The sequence below is a fragment of the Siphateles boraxobius genome, unplaced genomic scaffold (assembly GCF_051911475.1).
Source record: "Siphateles boraxobius isolate OS27281-9 unplaced genomic scaffold, OSU_SipBor_1 22, whole genome shotgun sequence".
In the NCBI taxonomy this organism is placed as follows: domain Eukaryota; kingdom Metazoa; phylum Chordata; class Actinopteri; order Cypriniformes; family Leuciscidae; genus Siphateles; species Siphateles boraxobius.
Window position 1 is genome coordinate 23,239,637 of NW_027508833.1, and position 24,676 is coordinate 23,264,312.

At 36.1% G+C, this 24,676-nt stretch overlaps 2 protein-coding genes and 1 non-coding gene across 10 annotated transcripts in view; 1 reads left to right on the top strand and 2 right to left on the bottom strand.

The window, feature by feature from the left end:
- Positions 1-15,356, bottom strand: part of tdp1 (tyrosyl-DNA phosphodiesterase 1) — a 43,399-nt gene extending 28,043 nt beyond the window's left edge. The window contains exons 1-14 of one of the 2 annotated variants that reach the window (XM_077239204.1): positions 15,096-15,310; positions 14,212-14,822; positions 14,030-14,073; positions 13,872-13,927; positions 13,667-13,763; positions 11,888-11,922; positions 10,843-10,935; positions 6,748-6,918; positions 5,075-5,153; positions 4,233-4,418; positions 2,737-2,785; positions 2,566-2,632; positions 1,867-1,974; positions 39-234 (exon numbers count right to left, since the gene is read on the bottom strand). In XM_077239204.1, the coding sequence (XP_077095319.1) occupies positions 153-234; positions 1,867-1,974; positions 2,566-2,632; positions 2,737-2,785; positions 4,233-4,418; positions 5,075-5,153; positions 6,748-6,918; positions 10,843-10,935; positions 11,888-11,922; positions 13,667-13,763; positions 13,872-13,927; positions 14,030-14,073; positions 14,212-14,812 (1,668 nt within the window). In that variant the 5' untranslated portion in view covers positions 14,813-14,822; positions 15,096-15,310 and the 3' untranslated portion in view covers positions 39-152. Of the gene's footprint in view, positions 1-38; positions 235-1,866; positions 1,975-2,565; positions 2,633-2,736; positions 2,786-4,232; positions 4,419-5,074; positions 5,154-6,747; positions 6,919-10,842; positions 10,936-11,887; positions 11,923-13,666; positions 13,764-13,871; positions 13,928-14,029; positions 14,074-14,211; positions 14,823-15,095 lie in introns of those variants that run through there. The other variant, XM_077239203.1, reaches the window with a different exon arrangement.
- Positions 15,357-16,050: 694 nt separating this feature from the next.
- The window catches only part of efcab11 (EF-hand calcium binding domain 11), a 115,319-nt gene continuing 106,693 nt past the window's right edge, over positions 16,051-24,676 (top strand). For 5 of the 7 annotated variants that reach the window (XR_013206629.1, XM_077239211.1, XM_077239212.1 and 2 more), the window contains exons 1-3: positions 16,051-16,228; positions 17,179-17,274; positions 18,444-18,492. Coding sequence is in view for 6 of the 7 variants with exons in the window: in XM_077239211.1 (XP_077095326.1) it covers positions 16,151-16,228; positions 17,179-17,274; positions 18,444-18,492 (223 nt within the window). In the remaining variant the exon portion in view is untranslated. Of the gene's footprint in view, positions 16,229-16,668; positions 16,730-16,967; positions 17,085-17,178; positions 17,275-18,443; positions 18,493-24,676 lie in introns of those variants that run through there. The other 2 variants (XM_077239215.1, XM_077239214.1) reach the window with 2 other exon arrangements.
- On the bottom strand, positions 16,583-16,655 carry trnak-uuu (transfer RNA lysine (anticodon UUU)). The gene has a single exon. It is a non-coding gene; the product is annotated as a tRNA-Lys (tRNA).

A 24,676-nucleotide genomic window follows, 5' to 3' on the forward strand; every position in this document is an offset into this window, starting at 1 on the left:
AACTAGAAATATTAGCATTAAACATGTCAAAACTAAAGGATTTTGTGGAGTAAATCTTTTCAGACTGCAGTTACTGAATAATTAATTAATTCTGGACTTCAAGGATGACAGGCTATGCCTGAAGGCTTTGCATCCACTGTAGGCATTCATCTTCATAAAAAGGACTGGAATAGCTCATCGCTGGACCCGACACGACTGACCAGGAGACACTGCTCACAATCCCCCTCAGTCTCCCTGTGCATTTCAACCATGATTAAAGCCAGCGCTTTGAGAAATGCCGCAGGAATGGTGGCCATTCATGCTGGCTTGAGATGTAAATCGTGGGCTTCAATGCAATAGCCACAGGAACATCATGTTAAAAGATTTGAATAAAGAATGTTTGTCTGCTGGTTTAACAGAAATGGATCTTCTTCAAATATGGATTTTAAAAAACAGAATCTCTCTTCAATTACTGGTCTTGTAGGGCAAAATATGCCCTAGAGCATATCTAGGGCAAAGGCTGAACTTAAAATGCTATTCCTGGATCTTATTTGAAAGATAAATCAAAGAGAAGAGTGTTATTTTGCCACGTCACTGCATTTTATAACCCACCTGGCGCTCGTCCACTCCAATTCACCACCAAGAAAAGTCTTTACCACTTCAACTGACCGACTGCACTAAAGGGCTTATCTGTAAAAGCATTGTCATGTGAGCAGTTCAAGGAAACTTGTTAATGGTTCAGAGTCCATGGTGCTAACTAATGAACATACAGCCTCCCAGACTGAAGAAACAGGAAAGCAGTTATGATTTTTGCAGATAAGAAACGGCCAATGAAACAGGATGACATAATCTTAAATAAACAAACATATCAGGCTTATGTTGAGTAAATATACATTTACGGGGCCTGAGGGACTTCTCTGAGTGGAACACTATCAATGCAGCACAGAAGACAAATCTGCCAGGGATCAGAGAAAAACAAGCCGCCTTCTGCCAAGAGCGTTATTTTGGCAGCTATGAGCAACTCTCTGAAGAACAAAAGAGCAGAAATGATGCTAATCTCATCCGGCTCAGCATTAACATGACATATTCAAGGCAATAAAGAAATGTTTTGGTGTTTGTTTGAAAAGACTAACACAACCGCATATACTGTATGCATCATTGTAAAAACCTACGAGTAAACTGATTTCAATGTTGATGCAATTAAGTCTAAAATTGTGTATTTCATTTTCCTTCTAGACTGCTCTCGGATTTAGTATGGATGTGCAATTTGGTGATGACTGACAAAATAGCGATTTGTACTGATGAGGCCAATTCACAGTGGACCGACAGACCAACGCAGACAGTCACCAGACTAGAACAGGTCACTTCTCAGACATTCTAAATCTGATTCAGCATGTTTAATTGGCGAAAACAAGCTCCCACAGACGCCAACAGACTCTGACAGGAGTAACACACTGATCCGACAAAACCCGACAAAATGTCTGTTGCCGTCTGTCAGCATGGTGTGAATTGGCATCTCACTTTTAAAGCTGCTTGAAATAACAAAAAGGTGAAAAAATTGTTCAACATGATGTTTAACAGAATGTACAAAAACTAAAAAATTAGCAAGTGATATAGATTATACTGCCTATTTATTGAAAAGTGCATTGTGTTATTTCAGAATTGCAATCTGTATTTGCAAGCATTATTATGGTTTAATAAATCCCTCCCCCCTCCCTCCAAAATCTAGAGCTTTTAAAATCTAGAACATTCAACAAACTTGGTAACAGATCTCCTTCAGCCTGTTGTGACTTGGGTAGCTATATCATTTCTAACTGATCAGATGAGGCCTGTCAAACAGGCAAAATTTAATTTAATTTACCGTGCAAGATACTTGATAATACTAACCTTGTGACAAGGAACCAGGCCAGCTGTGTGAAGTCCGGTGAAACTCTCATGTAGGTTTTAATGTGGGGCATCGCATTGCTCCTACCAGTAACATCAGCATGCCAGCCACTGTTTAGGGGAGATAGATTGAGAAAGGAAGGTAGGGAGAGAAAGAAAACAGGGAAAAACCAGCTGATATATCTTTTCTAAGTGCAAGAATACCGAAAGAAGCATTTCACGCCATTTCCAGGTGAAGAGAGATGATGTTTTAGGGCATACTGTGCAGACGAAGAGGAGAGCTTTCTGTCTGATTGCTGTCAGCATTCAGGAATGAATACAGAAGTCTACATGGACTCATTTAAATATACTGAGAAGAAGTGTAGTGTGCACTCCAGAGGGGGACTGAGATTGAATCTAAATCGCAATAGGCCCATCTCTGATCACTTAGCAAAATTGAGGCCACTAGTAAAATAGCTTATTTATGGAGATAATGTGTTAAAATGTTGGGAGAGATGGGATAAGAACCCAATTGAAATTTCTAAGGAGCAATTTAAGGGTCAGACAACTCTTGGGAAAGGCAGCTGTTTGGATCACAAGGTCTAGACTCTAGAGCGTTGCTGAGGAGCCTTTTCAGGAGAATATTCATGGTAACATTTAAAAAGGGTAATTTTAGGCTGAATACTGATGGGTATATTGTCAACATTTGGAAGGAGTACTTACTGGAAGTACGAGTGAAGCCAGAGCTGTTTTTGTGCCGTCTGTATGCTGTAGGGTAAAGATCCCCCAGCTGCAGGGATAAGAACAAGAAAAGTTAGTTGTTATATAATGACTGTGGAGGTGTGAGGAATTTTTTTCTTCTTCTTGATTTCAGAATAAAAGAACAAATGATACCTGGGTACCCCTCCAAACTGGTTCTCACATTTTCCACAGACGGGTAAACCTAAAAATGACACTGTTTTAAGGACTCATTCCATTTTTAAAATAATTAAATTTGACAACTTAAATTATTGATAGATCAATCTATTTATTCAAAACTACTGTTCAAAAATTTAGTAGGAGTTTTTTAGTTAGAGAAATTTTTAGCAAAAGATTTTTTTTCTTAAAATAAATTAATACTTTTATTCAGCAAGAATAGATTCACAATTAATTAAAAGTGACAGTAAAGAATTACATTGTTAAAAAAATCAATTTCAAGTAATTGCTGTTTTTTTTAACTTTTTATTAATAAAAAAATACTGTAAAACATTATCATAGTTTCCAAAAAATAAAAAAATTAAGCAGCACAACTGTTTTCAATATTGATAATAATAAGAAATGTTTCTGTAGTAGCAAATCAGCATATTAGAATGATTTCTGAAGGATCATGTGACACTGAAGACTGAAGTAATGATGCTGAAAATTCAGCTTTGCCATCACAGGAATAAATTAGTAAGTTTGGTGTGAGAGACCTGGGTTCAAATCCACATCTGAGACACCAATGTGTCCCTGAGCAAGACACTTAACCCCTAGTTGCTCCAGAGGCGTGCGACCTCTGAAATATAGCAATTGTAAGTCGCTTTGGATAAAAGCGTCAGCTAAATGAATAAATATTAAATATTAAATTACATTTTAAAACATATTATTATTACTAGTTATTATAAATTGTAATACTATTTCCCAATATTACAAATAAAGTGGTGAGCATAAGACTTCTATCTATCTATCCATCCATCCATCCATCCATCCCTCTTGACCTATAAAACACTAAAGAACTGGTCTGTATTAGTCATACAATACAGATGTGATCTCAATAGAAGAGTAGCTTTGTGCGTATGTGTCCTTTATATGCCTACATTTAGTATTTCTGAATAATTTCACGCCTCCTTTACAGAAACGGAACTGAACTGAAGAGCCTTAGGTCTTTAGAGATGACACAGTGCCATTTAAGGCCTAATGGTACTATCTGACGTCTTTCTCTTTGCGTGGTGCCTTGACTTTTCAACTGACATTTAACAATAGATGGAGAAACAGAAGATTGATTTTTGTCTGATGCATCTGAGCAGATATTGTTATGCAAATAAAAGGATGGATGAGAATTCTTCTTGTAACTATTGTCTCTAACAGCTTGTGGCAAGAGAGACATGGACATTTTTCCCTTTTTGTAAAATTGGAATTCAAGTATAGCAAATGAGAACACGCTATGAATATTAATTGCTAATTAAACACATGGGATGTCATCAAATTTCATAGCTCAGAAGAATTATACACTGAAAGCAGTTGCCTGAGTGTTCAGGTACATGCAGAAAAAGGCCGACGCACATGTGCGCCCGGCATCCCTCCTTGATTCTAACCTAATTAAAATGGAAACACAATTGAGGGCTCATTTATCCTGATAGATAAACACTCACCAGGAGCATCTGTGTTTCTGAACTGACAAATGATTTCCCTGCTTTCCCCAGCGTGGTCAGAGTACGCTGGAACTCAGCTGCCAACCATTTAGTCTTATCAAGACCCATGGAGCCGATACTGGAGAACTGGCCAATCACATGCCATCGCTCTTCGTTCTGCACAGGCTGTGTATGCTCGCTGAGCACCTGAGAGAAACAAAAACAATAATGTCAAACCATGTCAATATTTGCATCTGGCTACTTTGGCTAACTTTTATCAAGAAACAGATAAATTGGCACCAAAATAACACAATAAGTCAACAACAGAAGACATGGGAAGTGTTTTCAGCTCACTTTTAAAAGCTAATAAGCCCATTTGTTCTAACTACTCTTTAAAATGCATTATTATATGGTCAGTTGATGTTATTATGTGCATTAGCACTGTCAGCAATCTTTTCAAAACAGCTATGACCTATTTTTGGTTCTCGACCCCCCAGTTGAGATCTATTGATGTAGCATGAGTCTTATAAAGCTGTTAAGAGTCTGCTCTGTAGGAGTCAGTCATTCATATCAAAGCAGCATTTACAAAATGAACAGAGTTCAGTGTGACTTCATTTCAGATGAAATACGGAAACTCATTTCCGCCAGCTCAGTTTCTGAATCTTGCCAAGACAAATCCAACACCTTGCTCTGAGATGTACTCTCAATTATTTTATTGAGGGAATTCAGATAACAGGCAAAGGCATCCAGTAGGCGTACAATGCCTTTTCATGAACATCAATCATTCTTATGTCTAGGGCAGAGAGGAACTATTGAGAAAAAAAAAAAATTCTGACAAATAAATGTGTAAAAAAAAACATTACTTTTCGCAATCGTAGATGGCCCCACTTCTCCATTGCAGGTCCTTGATATCTTCCTGGAGTTGAACCAATGAGATATACTCTATACAAGACAACATACATAAGATGTTATGTGTATTAAAATTAATATATTTATTATTAATTCATATATTATTTTATCACCGCTTAAATTATGTGGCAGGTGGGATTTGTTTCTGCAATTCTCACACAACCAATCAAAATATTAACCATGTCATATTATTGGAAACAAAATTTGACAGATATGCAGAGTTTTTCAGATATTAAAAAGCAAATAAACGAGATAATCATGAGAAGAACTGTATAGTCAGATTTGATTTCTGTGTCATGTCTGTAAAAAATCAATTAAATTTGGATGGACAGATATTCTGATGAAGTCTAAACACATTTCTTATTTACATATTTTTTTTACATTTACATATCACTACCATTACAAATTTTGGGGTTAGTAGGTTTTTTAAAATTAATACTTTTATTCAGGAATTATAGCAGCGGCGAGCGGTGACTTCTTTAACCTGGCGTCATGTCAAAAATGCACCTGGTGCAGATACGTTGGATTGGTTTATAATAAGCGAGATGCTCGTGTTCGCTACACAGTTGCTTACTCTGATGACACAAAGCAAAAGAGCTAAAAGTATTCCTAATATTTTTGACCTTTTATTGAATTTACCTGTTGAGACATGCCTTTACAAGCACCCGTAAAAGCTGCTGAGTTGTGTTCGAGTTGAGTCAGGCTTTAATGCGAAAGGGGCGGTTGCAAAATATGCCATATTTTTGTAATTCTGCTAGGTGGCACTAATGTTGCAGAAACTACATACTTCACCTTTAAAGTACACTTTGCCACTTTATTGTCTTATGTCAACTTATTGTCTTATCTATTTTGTTACTGATTTTCTTATTGTCATATGGCAATCATTTGGTAATTTCTGTATTTGTTTTGTTTATATAGCAGTGAGGTTTATTGTATTTTGTCTGTCTATAGTCTGTGGAGTAGCATTCAAGTAAGTTTTTCATTGTACTTGTACACAACACAGTACAGCGCATCGGCTGAGGACACATCTAAATGAGAGATGACAAATAAGAAACACCATGGCAGGTGTCAATTTAAATGTATGCCAATTTAAGTGTTTTCATTATATTAAAAATAAGTATAATATATTAAATATTAGTAGCCTATTATAAATAAAATATAAGTAAAATATAATTAAAATAAACAAAAATATAATAAAAGTATAAGTATTATTTAAAAAATAAGCTACAATAATGTAAATTGATGACTAGCAAACGAATAGACTCGATTAACAGGCTCTGATAGTAACAGTTGGTCTTCTTATAGATCTATCTTTAATAGTTTATAAGTTTTCATTAAAAATCAATTTCCTTATGGAGAATATTAAATACTATGAAAATAGTTTCAGTTATGACTGAAACTTTTTGGAAGTTTTTTCACTTGATTTAGTCAAGTTAGTTTTGTATCAAATACAATGTGATTTTAGATGACCAACATGTCAGCCAGACGGTCTCTAAATTAATGGTGGCTGCCTGAACAAGCAGCATTGTGGATACTTTTAGCAATCAGTCAGGTCTGCAAGGTCCAGCTATGCAAGTCTAATATCGTTCTAATTAAAATATGGCTCTTTTTTTGTAAAGATTCTCACCTGGTTTCTGACAGATCATGCTGTTTGATGCGGTCAATCCACTCGGCAAGCTCTGGTGCCCGGTATGCTTCCAGGTAATCCAGCAGGTCTCTTTTGAAGTTGGTGGGAGACTCCCCCGCTGTTCCCGGACTCCCCTCCGGTAACCTGGGGTAAAGAGGACTCATCCACATCCTGTCACAGAGAAACACACAGCATATTTTACTAATGAAGCCAATGGAAAGGGCGTGAATCATTCAAATGTTAAAAAGTTCATGCACAACATTGTTAGATCCTGTAGTGGTGACTAAGGTATGTCATTAATTGGTTTGCTTGTGTAACATGATATACTAATATACCCTGTTCAAAGTCAGATGGCTTTAATCCCCATGGGTAATTATAACAAAGTTAGAGAAAAACTCAAATTGATGCACAAAACTTGCTTCATGTTGATACAGACATCACTGATAACTTGCATTTTGGTAAGTGAGTCAGATGTTAAGTAATCGCATTGACATTCAGTTCAGTAGGATTTGTCAGAATGCTTTAAAACATATTTACAACTATTCATTAAAAGAATCCGCTCACAAGAGTCATTTGTTTTGGAATCAGACTATACTGGTTTGTTTCTGTACACATCCTGCAAGGACAAATCAATAACAAGATATCACCTGATATTATTTTGTATCTTTTTGTTTTGTTACATCACATTCAATACAGACTGGAAACTCACATTTAAAATGGTTAAAGGTAACAAAGGAGCATCGCAAAAAGCAATGCTGCAAATGCGTGAATAAGTCTCTCCATAAAATTCCCAGTGAACAAAAAGACAAAGAAAACATGGGTTGTGAAAATTACGTTTTCATTCGACTCAAATAAAAAAAATGGGGTCACAAAAATCTACCCTTACTAAGGCCCATAGTAGTGTATCCAATGATGCAATTGTTCAGTTTCTTAAATTTATTGCTAATTGACACATTTTTGTACTAACATTTGATGGAGACCCTTTCGTAGTATTAAGGCTTCTGCTTTTTAGAAGTGGACACATACCTCAACCTGAAAAACACCTCAACGTTCTAGACTTCTCTTAGAGAAATCCAATATCTCATGATTGGAGGAGTGTGGAGACTTGTCTTGACAGACTGGTTATAACATATTCCCCTGAGACACTAGGAGAACAAATCAATACGGACACAGATTGGAGCCATTACAATAAACTTCAGATCAGACTTGAGGGGAAGAGACTTTCGTCTGTGTGAATAATAATCTGAATATGGCTTGGGCTGCAATATCTAAGGAATACCTGGGATCAGACAGATGAGGAGACATGTCAGACCTGTAATGACATTAATTGTGCTCTGCTGCAGACTGAAGCTGGTGAAGACAGGTTGGCAAAGTGAATATGTTTGAGGAATTCTGCATAACATTGAAGAAATACTCTGGACATCATGTAATAATTAGCATTTACTCAGCCAATTCAAACAGCTGAGCTATGAAAAGGATTGTTGCTGTTTATAAGCTTTGCAATTTTCATGGAAAATCAGATCTCTCAACCATAATCTCAACTACAGTCCATGCGTGGGACTGTTTTCTTAATCCCGCGCCTGCCAAATGTCTGACCATTATCGCCCTCTCCCGACAGCACATCCAATGTCTTTATCCACTCCTGCCTGCATCCGCAAACATTTTGTCACAGCTTGAAGAGACTGTGATACATTTACAAAGGTTAGGGCTATGCCAAACATTCAGAATAACATACATAAAACATTGCGTTTAATTAAACTGACCATTAGATAAAGTAGCACTAAAGAAATCACCACACATGCCAAAAACATTGGGCTAATTTATTATTAGCCTTATAAAATTTCTCACAACTAGCGGAGCCTAAAACATATTTAAACGTATGCATAACACCACAAACACCTAAATATAACAGTTAAACTCTGTAACCTGACAAACATTTTTACACACCTGAACCAAACACCTGACACAATGAATCTTTAAATTAATTTAAAAAAATAAATAGAACATTTAAATCTCACATTTATCACAGGTGCTTATTTAGCTAATTAACAAAGCAAAAAGAAAATAAATTACACAAAAATATTAAAAGTCAAACATAAAATTTTAACTCAGTTAAACTTCCACTAAGCCGCTTTAATCTTCTTCTCAGCTTCATTTGTTGACCAAATCCCGGGACCCGCACTATATTTTTTGACAGCACACTCCCACCTGCAGCAAAAGTAAAACCGCCCACTCCCCCAAGATTTGCCATCCCAATGCAGCCCTCTAATCATAACTTCATTACTAGTATGTGTAGGTTGGTGCACACACAAACAGATCATTCTGACACTAGGTGGCGCTATAAGCAGCAAATTTACATTTTCGTTAATAGAGCCATAACATTATGGGCTATAATTAGAATTTTTTTAATCGTTTTGTGCTCAGTGCCAACACATTTTCAACTGTGGTCTATAATGTCTAACTCTAATTGACCTATATACTGCCAGCACAATTTTCCAGACTTCACAAAAATAGGAGCACAAGCACATGGAATTTTTGAGGACAATAAACAAGAATGGTTCAACTGTGAGTAAAGTAGATGTGAACGGTTATTTGTCACACCATTTTACACCATTTAATAGTCTGGGGTCAGCAAGTTTTTTTTTGTAAGAATTAACAGTTTTATTCAGCAAGGATGCCTTTTTGAATTAATTAAATGTGACAGTATTGTTCACAATAATACAAAAACACATTAAGAAAGTCAACTGTACAATTAGCATTATATAAAAATTGCCACTATCAAATTATAACCACAGAACAGATTCTTTCAAATTTAGAAAATGTGGCCATTTTATCCACTTTTTTAATCTGCCAAACATTTCCACTTGTGGCTACACTTTATTTTTCCCACTTTTATTTTTAGAGTCTCTGAGAAGAAATGATGAATAGAATAGGTGGAAGCGGTATGGAACTTTTTTTACATTTCCGGGGTTCTCAGAAGTGGAAGTCGTCATATTTGTGTAAGATTCTGTAGTGGTGAACGGGAGATGACAGCAAAAAATATTTTTGTATTCCCATTTACTTCAATAGCAAAAGAAAAAATTCATGACAGCGTTTACGCGACTTCTCAAAAGAGGAGATTACAGCAGTCAGAAGAGAGAATTATGTAAAATGCCGTCATTCCCTCAGCTGCAAATTTGTTTTTGTAATTCACTGCCAAGGTAATATAACACAAATACAGTGTTATAAATCTATTATACATTTTTTAAAACAGTCTGTTAAGGGTCCACTGGGAAACGTCAAGCTGGATTGACATCTTCTGTATAAACACCACAGTACAACGTGGCACACCATGTGTACTATCCACTAGGCCATGGCTCCAACACTTTTTAATGCCCTCTGTGTGAACTAACACTGATCTTGCATTAAAGGCTGAGTAAATGTGCTAATATACTATGCCAGATTGCCTGAATATATGTATGCCAGAAGGTTTAAATATCAATAGCTCAATTTAGAGATTTAATTTGCTTCTCACCAATCCATAGCTTAGTGTGAGTGATAACTTAACTGCCAGCCTTACCCTATGACTCTCGAGCTTTTGTCTCCTTAATGGTATTCGGTTCCTGATACACCACTAATAAAATCGACCCCTGAATCGCTCTGAACTGCCTTTAAATGAATACGACACCATGGAGAACATATGTATTAATGGATATTAGCTTTCAAAAAACGCTTCATTTAAGCAAATATTCCATGTAGCTAATTTAAACAGATCATTTCAGGTTAGAGAGGAATTTATAACAACACGATAGGTTTATTCAGATTTCTAGAGCTCAACGGTCCAATTTTGGATACATTAGCTTAATTGCAATTTACCCTTAAGTGTCTGCACAGTGTGTTGTCATAGCAACAGACAAACGCGTCATTAGTGAATGCACAACTTCCATTTCAGGGATGAAACAAATGTTGTCGCACTCGGAAAATGAGCAACTTAAAAAAAGGGGGACAACATAAACAGCTCGTTTCTAAATTGACCGCACCATCATTTCCATTCTGAACATTCATTGACATGAGCCTTGTAAGATCTTGTGAGATCATGCATTTAGCTCGTCTTACCCTTGTGTCTTCTGGTACCAATCGGCTCGGATAAGGTTTGAGGTAAGAATGATGACTCTGAATCCCTCCTCGTACCAAAGCAGCATCATTTTCCTGCAAAAAGCAACTACAACTTAAATACAATTCATCTTACATGACGTTCATTTGATCTAATCTCTTTCTTTTATTTGTGTCCTTTAAAACACTGCCATTAACCAAAGACTCAATATTACTGTCCTGCATAATAACATTGATTTGACCTAAAATACATGCCTTTTTGTGTCAAGCGGTATGAAAGAGTAGCTTTCAGAACGGGGGAACATTTACTAAGCCTTCAGCTTTTGTATCATATTAATTATAACAAGAACCCTACATTTTGGAATATAAAATCAATTCAGTGCTGTTCTTTGGGTGGAAAAAGGTATTATTTTATTTAATAAAATAAGAAAAAGCTCACTATGTTCTTCAGAGAGGGATGTTTAAAACTCATTTGAAGGCAAATGAGCTCATGAAGACCTTACAAAGGTGGTTGAGAAAGATTATTCTGCCAGTCTTTATGTTCTTTTGCTGCCTTTTTTAGTTAAATCTATATCAAATAAGACAAGCCATTTAATTAGTTGATCTGTAGTCAAAAATGCTCTATCCTGTTATGTCAGCCTCTGTTGAATAAAACATGAACGATTCTATGGAGGGAAAACAGTACTCTAGGAATACATCACATTAAAATTCAATACTGCGCCTGTTTAACATCTAATTTCAACTCATAAAAACAGATGCTCATCTGATAATCTGCGCATCGGCATGGATTGCGAAGAATTTAATACTCTCTTGAGTAGCTCGAGGAGTGCTACCTCCCATATGCAGAATGCTACTGACTGCTCATAAATACTACACCTGATCATCAAGGTATTTTAATAAAAAGTAAATAAGCTACAACACTACCAGTGTTGACTTGTCACTCAAAAACATTGCTTTATGGATTTGACTAGAAACCAAGCTTGAGTCTAAGTTCTTTGAATAGAGTCTCACTAAACTTATACAGAGAAATAAAATGTCCAATACTCACGTATGATGTGTGCCAAATGCAATGTCCAGTTTGGCCTGTCAAAAATCATAGGGAGGTCAATTCAACAAAAAACAGTTAGTATTTATTTTAAAATTAATTGGTATGTAATAACAAAAGGCTTTTTAGTCATTAATGTCACAATTTTCCCACTATAACTTATACAAATATTTTTATTGCTTTTTCCTTTTTTGCAACCATCACTAGCACTCAGAAATACATATAACATTAATTCCAGATCTACATCCATATTTACATCCTAACACATAAACATAAACACCCCTACAGCAAAGGGAAAAGGGTTAGGGTATACATTAAAAATAATAATGGTAATGATTATACTATACTGGCCAATGTAGATTCAAAATAAGATAAAAAGGGCTGCAAGACCCCATAAAACTTTGCAGAGGAACCTCGGATAGTATATTTAAGATGCTTAAGTTTGAGACACGACATCACCTCTGTCGACCAGCGTTTGTAAGATGGTGGCATTGCCTTTTTCCAACTGAGAAGAATCAGGCGTCTAGCCAATAATGTGGAGAAAGCTATGAGCTCTATCTGATTGGCTGTTAGCTGTATTTCTTCTGGCACAACCCCAAAGATGGAAGTCAGAGGATTGGGATCAAGATCTTTGTTGCATATAAATGAAAACGTTCGGAAAATGTCTGTCTAGAATTGTATTAATCTGGGACATCCCCAGAACATGTGACTCAGGTCTGCTGGTTCCAGACAACATCTGGGGAATGTTGCGTCTGACCCTAGATACATTTTAGCCAGCTTGCTCCTAAAAAGATGGAGCCTGTACAATTTTTCCACTATACACAGACATTGAGAAACAAATTGTTTAGAGCAGTGGTTCTCAACTGGTTCGGCCATGGGACCCATACTTTCTAAAAAAAATATACAAATTATATATAAAATAAATTTGCTTTTAAAAAACAAGAACATTTATTTCACAATAATGGTTGACACAATTGCCAACCCTAGTAATACTGATGAAAAAAATATATATATTGCTATTAAATAGCAATCCCAAACTACTTTTTAAACCCAAACACTTTAAATAATTGATTGGTTTGAGTTGGGAAAACTTAAATTAAACAAACTAGTTCAATCAAATCAACTTTCTGTTTCTTTTTGAGTTCACAAAACTGAGTCATTTTAAGTAATAAGAATTGTTTTGAGTTTTATGAACTTGTTTCTTTTAATTTAGTCCAACTTAAATTTTATCCCAAACTGGGCTGGGATTTCTATTTCCCAGCATGCTTAGCGATGGCACGCAAAAGGGAGAGTAAATGCTAAAATTAAGTGTTATATAATGTTTTTTGTGCAAGATTTATGTTAAGTGGGAAATGTAGTAGTGCTTATTGTTTTGGAACAGGTATATGTTAAATGTTCTATATTGCTGTACTCATTCAATAATTGGTATGCTATACTAATGCTATCCGAGCATAGTGTTACCAATTAACAAGTCAGCATTTACTGAAGTTTCCACTACCAAAAATATTTGAGTTGAGACTCAAGAGTTGACAGAAGAGTCAACAGCTTTCACACATCTCTTTCAAAATAAAATAATCGCATCAGAAAGATATTGAAATTATGTTTTTTGTTGTTGTTGATGATTCTTTGACTGCACACTCCGCGGCCCACTCAAAACGGTCTTGTGACCCACCAGTTGAGAGAGACTGGTTTAGAGGACCTCAGACTACCATAAAGTTTAATGCTTCCCTCTAGTGGACAAGTAGCTTAATGCAAATCAAGAGAACAATAAAAGTCACAGACCTGGCAGAAACGAATATTTGGATATGGTTTGGCTTGCTCAATTAACCGAGCCTTGGACTCTCTCTTTTCTCCGTGAACGAGTATGACTGGTTTGTCCCTAGAAAGCAAACAGCATACATACTTATTGGCTTGTAGTGCCATTTCATTCGATGTAGTGAAATTATGTTTTCAATTTATGCAGCTGCAATACCACAACAAATCTTACCTAAATTCTGGCGGGTACTGCTCCACCATCCATGGAATGTCAAAACAGTAATTAAACTACAAAAGAAGAAAGATGTGAATCAGGACAAAAACATTACAAACTTTTGTGTGTGGTTATAGTAAGCACCTTAGCTGCAACTTCATCCATTAACACAATACCTGTACAGACTCTTTTAGCATTCCAAACATCGGAGAAAGTATATCTGATTATTGGAGAGGGAGAGGAAAAGAAAACAGGAAGATTATTAGAAATATACAACATCATATCAAAACTTTATTATATATATATATATATATATATATATATATAATGTTTTTAAAAGTTCAAACTCTTTAAATACCTTTGATATGCAGTGCTCCAGTGTTGAACTTTTTCGATATCCCAGTGACTTTGTTTAAATAAAAACGATACATGTCATTCATAGATAATATGTTGGTATCAAAGAAATCAGTTGGCTCTTCTTTATAATAACTAGTGCCGTGAGGGCTCAGAGGACGTTTGACTTCGGTCTTCTTCCTCTTAGGACTTAGATTTGGCTTTTTGAGTTCATTTTTCATGACAGGCGGAGGACCTTCATCATCACTGCTGGAGAGGTTCCAGCCCCCCTCCTCTGTTTCTCTCTTTCTCTTTACAGCAGATGAAGAGTTGCTTTCATACTTTACAGGGACAGTTTGACTCACATGTGCAGCTTTTCTGGCTTCGGATCCCATGGAAGGAGCAGACGGTTCTTTCACAGAATGCGAGTTTTCAGCTTTCTCATTGCGTTTTGGACTCAGTTTAGGGTCTTGCTTGAAGGTGGTGATGACCTTATCTGGTTTTATTTCTAAATCAGGTTCAATGCTTGGTTTGTTTGAACTCTTTTGAGGTGTTGGAGGGATAATGTTGTCCTCGTCTTCACTATCTGATATGGTCCACTTGCCATGTTGACTGTCCTGGGACATTTTTGTTAAGCTGTGGATGACAAACAGCTTTAGATTATCTTTTTTAAATGCATGCTGTAAACTGTAAAACGAGCATACTATATTCTGTAAACAATTGTTCCCTTTTATTGTCATTTGACAAAATGCATTGAAAAACAACTTTGTGTAATTGTACAAATAGATGGAGCCTAAACCAAGAGATAAATGATCGCATTGCATCACATGAACAAGTGATAGATTGAAGAGCTTAACCACATTGTATACATAAGAAGACCAAGTTCAATGTATATTAACTTAAACTTACAAAGAGGCGGGAAGATGATATGTACAGGCTAACTTACAGGTAAATAATTAAAATGTTAAGGTTATGAAGAAAACGAAATATGTACTGCATATATACAGCTACGAAACTACTAGACCGTTGTCCATTTGAAACTCATATCATACAGCGACACAACAGTTTGTTGTATTTTGATACGGCATAGCTGCTACACGCTCTGTACATTCCTCATGTAGGCTAGTAGTAACAGAAGGGAAAGCTACAATGTTCTTCAAAATAAAAGTCTCTCTGATACTTGACATTGAACAATTTGAATGATTTGACCATGGAAGCCCAGTTCCGCCGCATTAGAAAAAAAATACATAATTGTGACATACGGAGTAATAAATACGTCACAAATGACATAAAGGTCGACATTGTATGTCATAATTATCACTTTTTATGTCATAATTTCGACGTATGTCATGAATAACTGACGTTTTATCTCATAAATTCGATTTTTTACGTATGCCACATCATAACCATGCTTAGTAGCTCATATTTTCGAATTTAATCTCACAATTATGATTTGTATGCCATAATTTCGACTTTTCTTTTTTATTGCACAAAGCTGTTAACAAGACAGAGAACAATTTCGACTTTTACTGAATTATGATTTACCAAAGCAAGAATTTTATAATATTTACATTCTGTTGTGAATGCCATTGCTATTTTAATATACTGTGAGCACACTATATTACTATATTTTTTCATAACAATTATGAGAAAGGGCGGGGTGCTTAATTGTCATACAAATACTGTCATAATCCAAAAAAGCCTAAGAATATTATTTGTCATCATATGACCCAAAAATAGGCATTTTCAATTTCTTAAAGATTTCTTTTTCTTTTGTGGGTTGACATTTAGTTTGAAAATAAGGGACTTCATCATAGATCATTCGCCAATCAGCGTCTCTTGTACTGCGTGCTTAAACTCAACAAATCAGCACAGCAAACCAATCCCTCACATCCATACGGTTTCTATGCAAACATCTACAACTTTCCAGAAGTCTTCAGATATTTATATCTAGGTTGTCCCAAATGCAAACATTCACTGCTGGAAGAAGCTTTAGGAATGAGAGACAAATAAACGATGCCGAAAGGAAAAAAATTGAGTTGGTAAGATTTTAGTCTTGTTGATTTTGAACGATGTCATGACGCTTGTGAAACAGATTTGCTTGAAACAGATGCTGGTGCGAATGCTGAGGTGACATATATTTTACAATAATATTGTAATATGTGGATAAAGTAGACAGTTTTCAAGTTATACGACTGAACATGTGACACTTTTGTGTAACGTTACTAAGTCAACGGGCATGAATGTATCTGGGCTCCATTATTTAAAAATCTTTTCTTGTGACATTTAGATAAAACGTTAGATACAGAATAGAAAGTAAATTTGAGGTTTCTTGGCAATATAGATGCAAATGATAAGAAATGTTTTTATCCACGGTAGGATGAAAAAATAGTAATCGCCCGAACAGGGACTTGAACCCTGGACCCTCAGATTAAAAGTCTGATGCTCTACCGACTGAGCTATCCGGGCTCTGATTAGTGGCGACGGGAGCGGAATATAAATCGCGCCTTCTGTAACTTAAGTCGTTACATTATTAATGAACGGTAACCTCGTAAATCATTACAAAGAAGTAAATTTAACCTACATAATATTGTGTGGGCATTAGTTGTGTCGAGATAGGGAGATAGGTGACTTACTAGTACTATGGAAATCCGTGACTAGAGGTCGCTGTTCATTATAATATACGAGAACATGTCAGAAAAAAAAATTGTGCCGTTAAGTGCATCCCCCCCAAGTTCCAGGATCTGAAGAGTTGTGCTCATTTCTCTCGCAAACTTTTACTGAACAGCAACCTCTTGTCAGATTTCTTTCTTCTGTGTTCAGTGGTAAACATTCTGTGAACATTCAATTTGGTCGACCTCTAACTTACAGTCCACTGCCAAATCAAACTTCTGAAACGTATGCGTATTGCCACTATTGTGGTTATACGTACTCCTTAATCAAGATTGCAGATCAACTCTGACTGTAATGGCTATGTTTATGTATTCTTTAGGTTTTCCATCAGTGTGATGTGGGTAAGAAAGGTTATTTGTCCAGAGAAGATCTTAAGATTGCAGTAATCATGCTTTGTGGATACAAGCCATCAAAGGTAGGCCTACAGAGAATCAGAATCACTTGATATTCTCTAAATTATACATTTACTGTCATATTAAAGGGATAGTTCACCCAAAAATGAAAATTCTATCATCATTTACTCGCCCTCAAGTTGTTCCAAACCTGTGTGAATTTCTTTCTTCTGCCGGACACAAAAGAAGATATTTTGAAGAATGTCAGTTACCAAACAGTTGATGGACCCCATTAACTTCCATAGTATGGAGAAAAGAAAACAAAAATACAATGGAAGTCAATTGGGCCCATCAACTGTTTGGCTATCCAATCCATATTCTTCAAAGTATCTTCTTTTATGTTCAGCAGAAGAAAGAAATTCAAACAGTTTTGGAACATCTTGAGGGTGAGTAACTAATTTCAAAATTTTAATTTTTGGGTTAACTAGCCTATCCCTTTAACTAAAATAATATGCATATAATGGTGTACTTCTATCTTTATAATATGCACACAGCATATACAGTAAGTATGCACTGATTTACATATTCATGCTTACATTAATTGTATGACCTGAGACATTTGTTTAAAAAAGACCAACATATTGGCCTAGCTATGACTAACTTTTATATAAAGTATGGATGCTATTGAAAACTTAATTATGACGTAGTGGATGGAAGGGTAACGCAGACCCACTGGGGTATTCTTAAATTCTATTTTGGGATATTGACTAGCAATATTCGATTCTTCAGCGAATTGTTCTTTTGAGTTAGATGTTTTCAATTTATTGGTTAAACCGATTCAGACAAATGGCCTGAACAATGTAAGAATCGGAATCAAGAGTCAGCAACTCATGACAACTGTGTCTTTTTTTTCTTTCGTGATGTTTAATGCAAAGAACAGGAAAACATACTACTTTAACTTGTCAATCTCATTTTACTTGACAACGTCATCGTTAGATAACCGTTGCAAAACAATTTAACTGAGTAGAAACACAATTAAAATACTTAAATAGCGGTGAATTGGTGTTAAGTATGTAGATTTATTTGACTATGTTCATCATAGTGTAATTTTGTAACATTAATGGAATACACTTTTTAATCTGACAGGGCTTGGAGAATTTTTTTAAAAACAATGAGTTTTGCTTAATGTTTTGGTAGTTTTTTGTATATTTCTAATCATATTTTAACAGTTATTTTGTATGTTCTCTTGCAGTCAGAGACAAATATCTTGATGGAGAATGGCACGAATAAGGATTGTCCAGGTAAAGGCAAAATATAGTACCTGTCATATTGAATTAATGCATCACAGTTTTTGGCACAGTTGTATACATACCACCGCTGTGTATTTTAGTGTTTTGCAATTCACCTTCAGCAGACACTCAACCCACACTGATGTGCGCTCCAAAAGTATATGCACAATTTCTCTCCTGATTTATTTTTCTATGTGGAAAACAAAATTTTATACCACTCAGGCAAAGTGAAAGGAAAAGGAGCTTGACGTAGATACTGTGTAATCTTTTTACACATTGCCAGTAATGAAATCCTGACAAACAGCGGTAAATAATGTTGCCGTGAAATGCATACAGGATTTCTACAGGCCCTTTTGACAGACAGAAACACTGAGGAAAATGGGGGTTTGGCAGGACAGCATTTTGAAGGAGACATTAAATGGTTGAAGACCTAGATTAGTAAGTAATTTGTTTCTTGTTTTATCCCAGAAGCAAATTGCTTTTGTATGCTGCCCTGTGGGAAAGCATAAGATAATCTAGTTAAAGTGGCATGCTTTGTGCGATGAAATATTCCACCATTAAATCTTGCTCAGAGCAAATGGTGAATTAAATTGCCCCTCTTTTGAATTTCATGTGATTACTAAATTAGTGATGGTCGGGAGGAGAGGGTTGCTGGTGGTGATGTGGGAGGCTTGACTAGACTCAGTAGTGAAATGCTTTGGCAGGCTCATCGCACAGAAAAGAGGCCATTTAAGGCTTCAGTGCTACACGGCGTTCTCAATACTACTGCCACTTGTTTAGCCTACTGTACTCAAGCCCTTTTCTCTTTATCTCACTCTCTTTTTTCTTTTTTCACTAGCTAAATAAGTGAGAAATGGTGAAAAGGTCACACAGCTAGCTATCTCCTAATTAATATTTCTCGTGCCTCTATTTTTATCACAGAGGCATGAAAGTTTCAGAATGAAGATTTTGTTGATTCAGAAATGCCTCCACAATGGATAATTGAAAGATATTTAAATAACAGATTTTTATGCCATTTTTTTGTTAGGGATATGATACAAGATAGATTCAAACTTGCATTATTTGCATGAGCTCCACAGTTTAATGTGCCAGAGCACATGTGGTAACCAAGTGTAGATGCCATGTAGAGTGCCGAAGTTATGACGTCACTTTGTAGGACAACTCGGAAGTTAGCGGCGCATGGGTTCCCTTGATCAAAAAGCTATGCATTTTCCCCATAGACTTTTGGAAAATCGCAAAGAATAAGATCTGTGTTCAACAAAGAGTTGTGACCCTTACACGTTTTGTCTATCAAGATAATCTTTACAAGTTAATCCAAAATGTATACATTTTGAAGCCTACATAAAGTTTAACAAACCTACAAGTAGACACAATAAAGTTTAAAAAACCACAAGCAGTTTATAACTGGTGTGTTTTACGTCATAGATCAAAACGTGAAAATATTTAGAGGTTTTGTTAACCACAGACCTTATTTCAGGCGATTTAGCAAAAACCCATTCAAAAAACCCATAGACTTTTGGGCGTGGGAACCGGAGGGAACTCATTTCCGCGTTTTGGCCTACAAAGTGACGTCATAACTTCGGCACTCTATTTGATTTTACAGGAAAACAAGGTGGTGAGGGATAGCCATACAGTCTTTACAATATGACATGCACTATATAAAGGTCCTAGATCACATGTAATTTTCAAAAATCTCATCTTTTAAAATTGTTTGTCTGCTGAAAGTCTTAGTCCTAGTCTATCTTTGAATAATAGTTTGTTGATTATTAGTTGTTTGTATTTGACTAGTTGATCGCCACCTTCAGTGTGTCAAAATATGGGACACCCACCCATGTCACCGGCCGCATGCTACTTTAAAGGGTTAGTTCACCCAAATAAAAATTCTGTCATTAATTACTCATCCTCATGTCATTCCAAACCTGTAAGACTTTTGTTCATCTTCGAAACACAAATTAAGATCTTTTTGATGAAATCTGAGAGCTTTCTGCCCTTTAATAGACAGCAACGCAACTACCACTTTGACGTTTTTAAAGACATTTAAGAGATCGTAAAACTAATCCATATAAATTTAGCGGTTTAGTCATAATTTTCTGAAGACTCATGATGGCTTCATATGATGAACAGATTGTATTTAGGCTTTTATTCACATATAAACATTGAACAGCGAACATAAACAGAATCTTGCTTGTCGCGTGAGAACAAACCTCATTGGTTATTGTGTAAGCTCAAACATGCTGCATAACACAGGACAATAAACCTCATTGGTTCTTGAGGAAGCTCAAAGGTGCTTTGTAACACATGAGAATGAACCTCACTGGTTCTTGTATAGAAGCTCAAACGTGCTGCAAAACACAGGAGGATAAACCTCATTGATTCTTGCGGAAGCTCAAACTTGCAGTGTAACACAAGAATGAACCTCATTGGTTCTTGCTCGTTAAGCGAACATGCTTGAGCTTCCGTTTACCACAACTGATATGTGAGTTGAAGGTTTATATGTGAATAAAAGCCTAAATTCAATCTGTTCATCATATAAAGCGATTGCGTCTCTTCAGAAAATTTGGACTAAACCGCTCAATTCATATGGATTAGTTTTACGATCTCTTATGAACTTTTGAAGCATCAAAGTTTCAGTTGCGTAGCTGTCAACGGACAGTAAGCTCTTACTGTAGATTTCATCAAAAATATTTTCTTTTGTGTTCCAAAGATGATCAGAGAGTCTTATGTGTTTGAAACGTCATTAGGCTGAGTAATTAATGATTCATTTTAATTTTTGGGTGAACTATCCTTCTAAGTCAGACAGTCCACAGTGAGCAACTGAAAATGCCTTTGGGCAAACTGTGAAGTTCCCCTTTCATTTATCATTAGTTACTGGACAGACCCATTGATAACTTTTTCCCGTTCAGCCCTATACTGGGAGAGCCTCTTAAGACTTGAGCTCGACCTGCTTAATAAAAAAAGCGCATGTTTACGACGCATGACCTTGAGACTCCGTCGCTATGGAAATAAAGAAACTACAGTCACACATAGCAGCATACATATCACACATAAATGCTTCACTACTAATTGTGATATTGATTTCTTTATTTATTTTCTAGGAGTATCCTCCACACTGCAAAATCCTTTAGTGTTTATTCAACTATGTCTGGGCCTATGTAAAATACAGGACAAATTACGTCCTGTATTAATTTGATATGGGACACATTATTTTACCTATAAATACTGGACGATCCAGTATTTGACGGGATGGGTGGCAATGAGTGGGGGGTATGAACAAAATCTTATTTCCCAGTGTGAGAAATTTTATTTTAGTATGACACATGTATAGAAATGTATAGAAATGTATTATCAACCATTTATCAGTTAACGGCTATAACATGAAAGTAATTATTAGATAATCAGTATTTACCAGACTTTTAATTATCTGTCCCATCCCTACATAAAAGGCCAGCATTTGCTGAGTATACTAATACTGAAAATGTCACAGCCATACAGTATATACTGAACTGCAGTCAGATTGTAAACATGAACTCGTTCCAGGCTTTGTATGGCAAATATTTGAATATGATGGGCTTTGATTCGAAAAGACCAGACAAATGCTTGACTAACCAGAATGGTGCATTAGATTAGATCTGAAGCTTTAGATTTAGTCTTTTAATCTCCCAAAAAACTTCCTATATTGTTTATGCAACATTCATTCAGCATCCATGTAATGTTTGTATTCTGGCTTCCAACCTGGTCTGAAATGGCTCAGGGGCAGTCTGAAGTGATAAGGGAGGGACCACATCAAATCAGAGATGTCCATGATTTTAAAGAGGAGCTCTGGGCGAAAACACTGTTGCACGTTTTCCTGTGTGTGTGTTAAGTCAGGCAGCGGCCCGTTCTGGTGAATGAGTCACGCAAAAGAGGAGAGCAGATGTGAGAGAGATGGGGAGGTTGGCGCGAAGAAAACCAATTGAAGAAAGAAGAGCGTACAAAGACCCCAAGGTAGTGAAGATGGTAGGGAAGCCAAAATTAAGAAAGGGGTGGGAAGGACGTACAGGCCACCCAGTTGTCACTTCCTTGATTGATGGTCTCTCTATCACAGTGAATGGCTGTCAGCCCTGATCTGACTTCCAGCGCCACCATCGTTTAAAGGCAGGAGGGAAACAGAGAAAGAGAGATGGGTTTTAAAGAGGTCTGGCAGCATTGTTTTTCATTTGTTGCCATACATATGGAGGAACCAAACCTGCAGAAATGAAAAAAATAAATAGATAAACAAATTAATGTAATAATAGGAAAATAAATATATAAAAAAATTACTTGATAAGACAAATATATTTATTTTTAGATCATTTTTTATTCTTTTAACTGTTATTTATTCTTTCATTTATTTTAATTTTATTTTCAAAATTTATTTATGCGTTCATTTATTTTTATAAATACATCATTGGTTGATTGCACACAAATAAGCGTCAAATCTAACTGCAATAGAGATCTGAGCTACAGAATCAGGCAGATCAACTGGAAAGTTTTTTTTTTTCCCAAGAGCATCGTGAGCCTATAGTTCATAGAGACCTTTGGTGCAATTTAGGATAAATTTTAGAAAAAGTTTAGGATAAATTAAGCCACTTTTCCACCCTTGGGAAGAACGGTAAAGAACGGTTCCAGTTATGTTTCCAGTTGAGCCTGGTACGGCATGGCACCATTACAAACCGTTCTCGGTCTGTAATTCTCAGTCCGGTTGGCTAACAGCGACTAACCGTGCCGAACCTACTGGTAGAATGTGTGTAGTGACGTCGCCACTCAGGATTGGTCACTTGTCCATTGCCTGGCTACCAATTTCTCTGTAGCTGGCTAAGCATGCTATTTGAGCGAAAAAAATTCACTAAAATTGCACAGCCCTAGTTTCTTGCTTGTCATTGCTGTAATGCAACCGCTCTGCAATGCAATCACGTTGCAAATTTATTGTTTGTATTTTTTCCAGAAAAGTTGAAACATTTTGTAAAATGTAATACAATCAAATATCTGTGGTTTGTTAATTCTCTTTAACCTTTATTTAACTGACAAAAGTACAAAGAATAAAATCTAATGTATTCACTGACCAACTTAATTGTATTTTGTAAATATAAACAACTTTTGATTTGATGGTTGCAACACACTAAAAAAGTTGGGAAGGAGGCAAAATAAAAGTGAAAGCTTATCGAATAACCAAGTTAAACTGTTTTGAAACAGTCCACAATTAACAGAAGAACTGGTAATTGGTGAGGGTATCGTGTTTTGATATAAAATCTTCTACCATGCTTGGAGTCTATTCTACAAAATATTTTGAAACGATTCAGGGAATCCAGAGAAATATCAGTCCTTATAGGGAAAGGCAGGAAGCCTCTGTTTAACGTGCGTGACCTCAGAGTCATGCACACTACATGAGAAACCATCATGCAGCTATGTCAAATACAGCCACATGCTTGAGAGTACTTTGGAAAACTGTTGTCACTTAACACAGTCTGCCGCTGCATCAAGAAATGCAACTCAAATCTCTGTTACGCAAGGAGAAAGCTATAGCCTACATCTGTTCAATGCAGAGATGCTGCCAAGTTCTCTGGGCCCGAGAACTGGGCTGCAAAATTGCCTGTTGAATATTATAGGTTGTATTTTTAAATAGAATGAATATTTTGGAAGTGAAATCTGAAAGGTGAATTCTGTACGTGCTACAACAGAGTGGTTTCGTAGAGACTCTACATTGTAGAAGGGATGTGCTTAACTGCCTGCCTGCAGTCCAGATCTGTCTCCTATTGAAAATGTACGGCCCATCATGAAAAGGAGAATCAGACAACAATGACCACGGACTTTTGAGCAGCTGTCTTATATCAGGCGAGATTGGGCAAAAATTCCACATGTAAAACTGCAACATTTAGTATCGTCAATTGATAAACATTGAAAATGTGTAATTAAAGGAAAGGTGATGTGACACGGCGGTAAACATGCCTCTGTCCCAACTTTTTTTAGAGTCTGTTGCAGCCTTCAAAATCGAAATATGTTTATATTTACAATATACAATTAAGTTGTCCAGTGATAATATTGGATTTTTTTCCTTTGTACTTTTGTCAGTTAAATAAAGGTTAAAGAGACTCAACAAAATCACAGATTCTTGATTTTATTACATTTTACAAAATGTCCCAACTTCTCTGGAATTGATCCTTCGCTAAGCCACGCCCGA